Source organism: Phalaenopsis equestris, unplaced genomic scaffold, assembly GCF_001263595.1.
Source record: "Phalaenopsis equestris unplaced genomic scaffold, ASM126359v1 Scaffold000107, whole genome shotgun sequence".
In the NCBI taxonomy this organism is placed as follows: domain Eukaryota; kingdom Viridiplantae; phylum Streptophyta; class Magnoliopsida; order Asparagales; family Orchidaceae; genus Phalaenopsis; species Phalaenopsis equestris.
Window position 1 is genome coordinate 3,496,485 of NW_018164549.1, and position 8,665 is coordinate 3,505,149.

Sequence of the window (8,665 nt, forward strand, 5' to 3'; positions counted from 1 at the left end):
AGCCTCTTTGAAGGTCTTAAGTTTCCCCTCGAGTGTAGGGTGTGGTACTCGAATTATTTGCACGCTGCATCGGCCCCTAAACCTAGCAAGGGTTAGCGCAAAGGTGCTGATCGACGGTTCCGCCCATCGATCAATCTTAAATTATACACTTTTAAAATTTTAATTTATAAAATAAAAAACCTTATAAAATAACTTAAAAATTATTTTATTCTTGTATACGAAGGCTCAGGGAGAAATACTACACAAATCAAATTTCGTCTAAATTAATTAAAAAAAAAAAAGTATATATTCAAATTAAGTGATCCCAATTCATAAAAATCCATATTTGTCTTGTGTGTTCTTTAATATTTGTACTTTTTATATGCATATAATAATACACAACCCACAAAAATAAATTGAATGGGCAAAAGCATCAACTTTCGATGTATTTTGGCCAAATGGGTTGGGGAAGCATTTCTTAAACTCAATACCCTCAGAAATATTTAGTTAAATATAACTCAATGCATGTGGCTAGTACTTTATTTTATTTAATATGCTCTGAAATTCATATTGAACAATAATAACTGCATTTACATAAATACCCCACAATTTTTATATATTTACATATATTTTGGTACATGCCACTTAAATCTTTAACATACCTTTAAAAATTTCATTATTATGTATTTTTCAACAATTGCACATAAATTTATAACACCAAAACATTATAAATATAAATATGAAAATTTTAAATATAAGATATGCAAATTTTCCTATTTTTTTAAGCATGAAAGATCAAATTAAAAAATTAAAACATTTCTACAACATAAATTAAATAGTAACTTACAAATATATGAAAATATAAGTGTGAAACTTACTGATTAAAGGTAGGTTACAAGGAGGTTACAAGAATATAACGCAGATATAACCTCCAATACCCTGCTTGTAGCTTACCTTGGCGTGTACGCAAATATTTCTCCAATCAATGAATTCCATCCCTCCTCCCCTTCTCTTCCCCATTGTTGCATTTTAAGTCCACATGGTATAAAAAAGTCAGCGTCATGTATATAAAAAACCCCTATCTTTCTCTCTCTCTCTCCTCGCTCTCAAACCTTGCTCAGCTTCTCTCTTAAAACCTTCTTCTTTCCATGGTTGCAGAGATCAGAAAGGCAGCAAAAGAAGAAGAGCAAATACTTCAATTCCATAACCTAAAACCGAGAAGAAGAGATGTTCTAAACAAAGCCCATACTTTCTTACTCTGATCATATCAGTACTGATTAAGCAAGATCATGTGCGACTACTTCTACCAAAGGATGGAGAACAGCCAAGGAGACCTCACCGACATCATCCGAAGCCACAGCCTCATGAACCCAACACATCCAACCAACGATTCATCCGCCGCCGCTAACCGCTGGCAGTTTCTGCACGAGCAAGCTCCCGAATTCCAGCGGTTAGATGACAGAGTACTTGGAGCCGGCCCACTACTCCATGAAACGAGCTTCTTCGATTCGTCAGAGAACAGTGCAAGTGGAAGTTTGTTCTCAAGGATGCCTCAAATTTCTCTGGGGAAAGGAAAGGGGTCGCCGGCGATCGGAGCTCCGTCGGTTTTATCGGTCGGTGGAGGAGGTGGAGGTGGTGGTGGTGCAGCGGAGATCTCATCGACGAGATTAATGGCTGCAGGGACTAAGAGAAGGTGGGACAAAGCAAGTAGCTATTTTGTTATTAGTCTTATCTTAATTTGGTAGGATTTGCACTGTATGGTATGAAATCCTATTTTTTGAGTAACTCAATAGGATGGAATTGAATTTCTGATTTTGCTTTTTATTTGAATTGAAACGTTTGAAGTATGGATTGAAGTGATTTGGTTAGAAAGTAGAAAATATGTGGTGAAATTGCTTTGGAAGTGGATTTTGATGGAGCTTATCATGTGATGAAAAACTATTACTTATTTTCATATATGGGTCACAAATTATAGCTGATACAGAGATTAGGAAAGAAGGCAACTTTTGCTGAACTTCTATTCATATACAAGATCTGCAACCATTCATGGTAGAAATATGAAAAATTCGGGGATCTTTATAATTTCTTGTTTGTTTGGGGGGGTGGGAAATAAAAATTTGCTGAGTTGAAATGTAATTGCAGGAAAAGTCAAGCAAAGAAGGTGGTTTGCATCCCAGCTCCAGCAGCTGCAAGTGGTAGGCCAAGTGGAGAGGTTGTTCCTTCTGATCTATGGGCTTGGAGGAAATATGGACAGAAACCAATCAAAGGATCTCCATACCCTAGGTAATTATTCATCTTTTTTAATCAAATACTTTTTTTTTTTTTTGGCAGCTCATATCTTTCTTGCCGAGAGAACTGAAAAATTTTAATTTTTATTAGTTTCTTCGACTCTATGTGTAGTTTATATGATTAGGATGCCATATAATTAGGGTGGAGGCACATGACTGCTAAAGTTTATTAGATAAGAATAGAGATGGAATCTAATGAAGAGGGAACATCTCTCTCTCTCTCTCTCTCTCTCTCTCTCTCTCTTCCCGACTTTAATTATCGATCAACTATATGCTCTCTCTTCTCTCTCTCTCTAGTGTTGAAGATATTAACTAATTAATGAGACTTTGAAGTATGCCATGAAGTGTTGTGGTATATAGAACGATCGACGAGGAAAGCTAAAAGCAGGTCGAGAAAATTCGTAAAATGAAAATAGAAGACATAGCGGAACATACAAATTTACGTGGTTCACATTCAGGAGGTCTTGGCCAACAAAAGCTTCGTTTTTTTTAATTAAGATCTACTGAGTAAATTCGGCTGCCAATCTTCTGCTTAGAACACGGAACTCAAATGCATGGTTTGTGAAAATCTTTAAGTAGCCTTTGCTAAACCTAACGAACACCATTTTTTTTTTATAGATAGACAGAAGGCTGAAGTGTTTGGTAGGCCCCAAACGTTTGTACATATTTAGTTTAGAACTGATGTTTCTTATATTCGCATGTAGGGCTACATGTTGCCAATAAACTAATTATCATGCTGCAATTGTTAGGAATTTTAAACATAATAAAAATTTAATTAAAAAAGAAGGTTTCTCGCTTACTATTTGAGTATGATAAGCCTTAATAATGTAGATGATAACTACTATTATTTCAATAAATTTTTTATAATGCATGTTTAGTATAATGAGAGCGCAATTTAAGAGGATATGGTCGGCTTAAAACATGTTGATAGACACCATCCAGTCCACGAATATTCCTAGCCAATGAGTTTTTGTTTCTTCTCTTTTATTTAATGGCAATTTAAGAGTAAAATTAGTGGTATTAAGCCATGAAATTAAGCAGATTCTACAAGCTGCCTCTGTCATACAACCTAGAGAAAGATGATGTGTGTGTTAGATTGAGCGAGGGTAAAGATCTTTGTTCATGGTTAAACAATGTTTGATGCAATGCTCGTTGAGTTTCATGTACTGTTGAAATAAAATAAAATGATTAATAAAGAAGGCTGAAAACTTTGAAATTAAAAAAAAAAATGAATCAAATGAAAAAATATAGTTCTTTTTTTTTATAATTAAGTAAGCTTGAGTAGTAGAAAATTCTTAGCAACAAAGCACTCGTTTATTTACTTAGTAAAACTTTCGAGAGCACAGCGATAAAGTTGTTAGAGACACTCATATTTTTTACTTGTAAAACCCTGTCTGAAAAGGGAAAAAAATCATGACGCCCGGCCATGTCAAAATAATCTACTAGAAATTTGAAAGTACAATGTGATTACAAAAAACTGTCAATCACTACTTTATAATAATAATTTTATTATAACATTCGTAATTGAGCTAAAAAAAATTTAGTCGGTGGCTATAACGATCGTAGTTGGCTACATGAACTTTAGTTGATGGATATAACTGTCGTAGCAGGCTCAGTAAATTGTTGGTGGTGGCTGATAACAACTGGTTGTCATATACCCGCTTCTCTTCAGAAGAATGCTTCAGCTGTCAGCTCACTATTTTCTTCTCTTTCTTCATCCTCTCAAGTAAAGAATGAGATTCTATTCATAATTTTTTTAGAGAGATGTTTTGATAAAGTTCATTAGTATCTTGAAATACTATATCGGATCGTCTCTATTCTTTTGATCACAGGATATTTTTTTAATAATTAAGTTTCTTAATAATCTCAGAATTAAATGATCTTTGATTCATTGAATTTTTCTTGTCGAGCCGCTTGATTTGATTATAAGAATGCCAATTTTATTTTTGTTTAACCTGCTAATTGATGCACCAAAAATCTTCGACAATGCCTTAAATAATGCTAAATTTTAGGCTTATTTGAACTTAGATTGGACCACTTTTAGCATTATTAGGTTCATCTTGTCAATTCGCTCAATTTGAATATAACTTATTGAAGTTGGGGAATGATTTTGAATTCAAATGTAAAATTTTTCTTGCTCAAGATGAATCGAGATTTATGTCTGATGATAAACTTTTTTTTTATGATATATCAAATCTATATGCTTATTTATTTCGATACTCATTTGCAATAATATTTCAGAGGGGTATTACAGATGTAGTAGCTCAAAAGGATACTCACTAAGAAAGAAGTGGAAAGAAATCAAACAAATCCGAACATACTGGTCATCACCTACAAATCGAGCTACTCAATTTGATTAGAAGCATGCCAAATTTTAATATTATTTAACCTTCTAATTGATGCACTAAAATTTTTTACAATACCTTAATAACTATTACATTTAGGCTCATTTGAACTCATATTGGACTATTTTTAGCATCATTAGTTTCATCTTGCTAAGTCGCTAATTTGACTATACCTTATTAAAGTTGGGGCTTGATCTTGAACTTAAATATGAAATTTTTCTTGCTCAAAATATATAAAGATTTGTATGATAAAAATTTCTTGATGACACATCAAAGCTATATGTTAATTTATTTTGATTCTTATTCGCAATATTTTTTCAGAGGGTATTACAGATGTAGTAGCTCAAAAGGATGCTCGGCGAGGAAACAAGTGGAAAGAAGCCGAACAGATCCAAACATGTTGGTCATCACCTACACCTCAGAGCACAACCATCCATGGCCAACTCAAAGAAATGCTCTAGCTGGATCCACAAGATCTCAGCCTTCAAAAACCAATAATTCTTCTTCAACCTCCAAAAACTCTCCTCATCACAACAACCATAAGCAATATACAACCATCAAGGAAGAACCCAAAGAGTGTTCGAGCTCAAACGCACCATTACAAGTAAAAGAAGAAGCACACGATGAAATGGAAAAAACATTGATTGACCACCAAGATCACCATGATTTCAACAGCGTGTTCGATGAGAGCTTCAATGAACACATGATGTCAAATTTGAATCAGCCCGACAACTTTTTCGCAGACTTGGAGGAGCTTGATCCTGATCCAATGAACCTTATCTTCCCTAAGGGATTCATGGGATATAAATTAGATGAGGAGAGGAATAACAACAATAACAATAAGGCAGTGGATCCTTTCAATATGCTTGATTGGGGAGAAGGAAACATGTTTGGAGAAAGCAAGAGAGGTTTATAACAAGACCTTGGAACAAACACCTTTTTTTATGTAAGGTTATAGATTTGTTTAAGGTCTGTCTATAAACCTTTTGCATATATATTTTCAAACAATGCTACTTATATCGATAAAATTGATATATTTTTCCAAATAGTTTGTTGTGTATGTTAGAAGAGTATTGTGGAGTACCATTTCATCATCATAGTAATGAAGATGATGTTATAATAACTAATGAGCTATAAGGAAAGACATTTGAGGAGCATCAGAAAGTGGCGTAACACAATATGTTATATGTTGTGCAAGATTTAGGGTTTAAATTTTAGGGTTTTTTTTATAGGAGTAGCTCTTTATAGCTGGAAACTCTTATAAAAAAAGTGCAGATCTTCGCCATTTAAGGTCTGTTTGGGGGCAGTTGTAGCTTATTGAATAATCTGCTGATAAGCTGATTAAAAATAATCTGTTGAACAGAAGCTAATTAGGTTCGACTTTTTTTTATTATTTGTTGCTGATTTATAATATTCCTTTAATATTGCAACCATAAGAATTTTATGCAGATATTTTTGGTAATGTAGTGGTTAATTTGTCGCTTGTGCAGGTCTTGAATGTCAATTTTGAACAAGTAAATTAAAAATTCATGTGCAGAAACTCAAATTTTTTCTCCATCTATTTGACATGGAATAATTAATGTTATTATTTAAACATTTTTTTCAAAGGAAATAGCGTTCTGAATACGATATCAAGCCAACATCTTAACCATGATGATTTAGAATTATATATATTACAAATATTATACAACAAAGTGTAATTATAAAATATTTTAATCACTACATAAAACTGCGCACGTGCGACATATTTATTTGGTGCGGTTGCATTTTGAAAACGCATCTAAACTGTTTGGGTAAACTGAATTTTGAAAACGCTGAAAATAGCGTTTTCACACCGCACCTACGTAGGTGCGGTGACAGCTTTCTGACAGCGGTCTGACTTCTTCAAAAACATAAAAATTTGTAATAGTCACTGCACCTAGCTTATCAGCAGATTATTCAATAAGCTGCAGCTGCCCTAAACAAAAAGCAGGTGAAAAAAACTCTGCCGACATTTGTCGTAAAAATTTCGCAGAAAAAATCATTGGAAAATGCTAAAACCATAACCATGCACGTTATTGTCATTTCATTGTTCTTCTAACACGCAATAAAAAATTGCAACAATTAAGATATGTGTCTGCAAAAACTTACGTAACAGATCTATGTGGTTCATTGGAAGTAAACATATCTCTAAAATTATAAATTTAAATGACATATTTAAAACTATTTCTTATCCATCTGACATATCAATTATATCGAGTGATTGGGCTTCTGTAAACCTTGGAATATTTACCACTTTGGTGAATTCAAGCACATTTAATATAAAAATAGAACCTTGTGACTATGACAAGCGACCTTTTCCTCGTACCACTTTGCAAAGTGTCAACTTGTTCCCATTTAGGCTCTTATAGTAAGCAGATTCAACATAGAATTACATAATGGAGTGCATGGTTAAAAAATGGATATGTTCATTTTTTTTCTTATATAGTAATGTTACAGATAAAAACAGCCATTTTAGAACAGAAAAAATGATTCTGCCATCAATATGATCGAAATAAATTTATCAAATTAGTTTAAATGACCATTATATACGTGCGGTGCACATATATATATAGAGCCCAGATGTATATATATATGTGTATGTGCACCGCAAGTAACATTTCTTCTAAGAATAAAAATTGTATGAAGTTTTCTTTTTAGGCGCATTTGGACTGTCGTCCGCATATACGTGTATCGCACACAATATTTCTTCCAAGAGTTAAAATGAGTACGAAAATTTTCTTTTTTAGTCGCATCTGGATCGTCCTCTGCATATATATGCATCACACACAATTGTTCTTCGTTCTTCCAAGAGTAGACATTAGACATGCACCCCTGTTTTTCATTCATGTACATGATATATACATGTCATTAAAATATGTAAAATTTAGCAACTGCTTAGCATTTTTTATTAGGTCACTTTACTTCACTATCGGCAAAGTAATAATTGGTCTTTTCGTTTCATTTACGATTAATGTGAACCGTGCTTTATGAAGTAGAAGTTCTTTCCGTAGAGAAAGTAATGCAAGTGCTGCCATACAAACTAAAAAGAATAACACATACATATGTATGTATGTAGCTCTAATGCATGCATAAGAGCATTATTACATATTTATAATTTTTATTATGACTAAGGGCCCATTTGGGGCAGCTTATAAGAGCGGGTGCTTTTCTAAAAACGCTGAGGTACTGTTTGGATCACACATTTTGTCTGTTTATCTGAAAACGCGGCTCCATTTTTACACCAAACGCAAGCCGTGGGTTGATTCCCGCGGTCGACCCGCGGGCAGCGTTTCAGTATAAACTGCTTATCCTGAAACGTACAAGCTGGCCCAAACGAACATAAGACAATTAATTTATAACTTTTCTATATAAAATAAGATGGGAAGAAATAACCACAAAAAAAAAAACTTATAGATCTATGGTGGTGATGAAGGAGATTCGGTTGCCAGTTAGTGCATTTTACCAACAGATCTAATAATTTCAGAAATTCACACCCAAGCTCCTGAGCAGCCACCTCCACAAACGGCACGCCTTTAGACTTCAATCTTAACAGAATGAAGTTAAAGTCCATAAATTTTCAGAAGATGATCAGCAACATTGAATAAGAAGACAATAAATGCAAGTAGAAGCATATTGAGCAGGAAGAGGAGAGCATTCTAGAGAAACATTTAAGAAATTCTTGCAAAGTATGCTTCCAAAGATCTACAATTAAATAAGATTGATACAATTATAAATTAAATGAAAAGTCAACATTTTCATTTCTCGGAAACTTCTAATCATGAAACAGACAAATCAAATAATGTTAAAGTTTGAATGCTGTACATCAAAGTTCAATTATCTAGCAAGGCTGCTCATGTTAATTCCTGGCAACATCATCAGCATTATTGATGGGTAGGGCTGTCAAAAAGGCTCCTTGTTCGTGAATAGCTCGTGTTTGGCTCGTTAAGAAGCTCGTGTTTGGCTCGTTCGCTAAGCTAACGAGCTGAAAACGAATAATATTGTTCGTTCGTGTTCGACATATATATATATATA

The 8,665-nt window shown here is 33.7% G+C and overlaps 1 protein-coding gene across 1 annotated transcript; it reads left to right on the top strand.

Moving 5' to 3' along the window:
* Positions 1 to 1,005: 1,005 nt before the first annotated feature.
* On the top strand, positions 1,006 to 5,912 carry LOC110020787 (probable WRKY transcription factor 14). Its single transcript, XM_020719012.1, has 3 exons — positions 1,006 to 1,672; positions 2,122 to 2,262; positions 4,934 to 5,912. The coding sequence occupies exons 1-3, from the start codon at positions 1,269 to 1,271 to the stop codon at positions 5,526 to 5,528; spliced, it is 1,140 nt and encodes a 379-aa protein (XP_020574671.1). The 5' UTR covers positions 1,006 to 1,268; the 3' UTR covers positions 5,529 to 5,912.
* Positions 5,913 to 8,665: the final 2,753 nt, after the last annotated feature.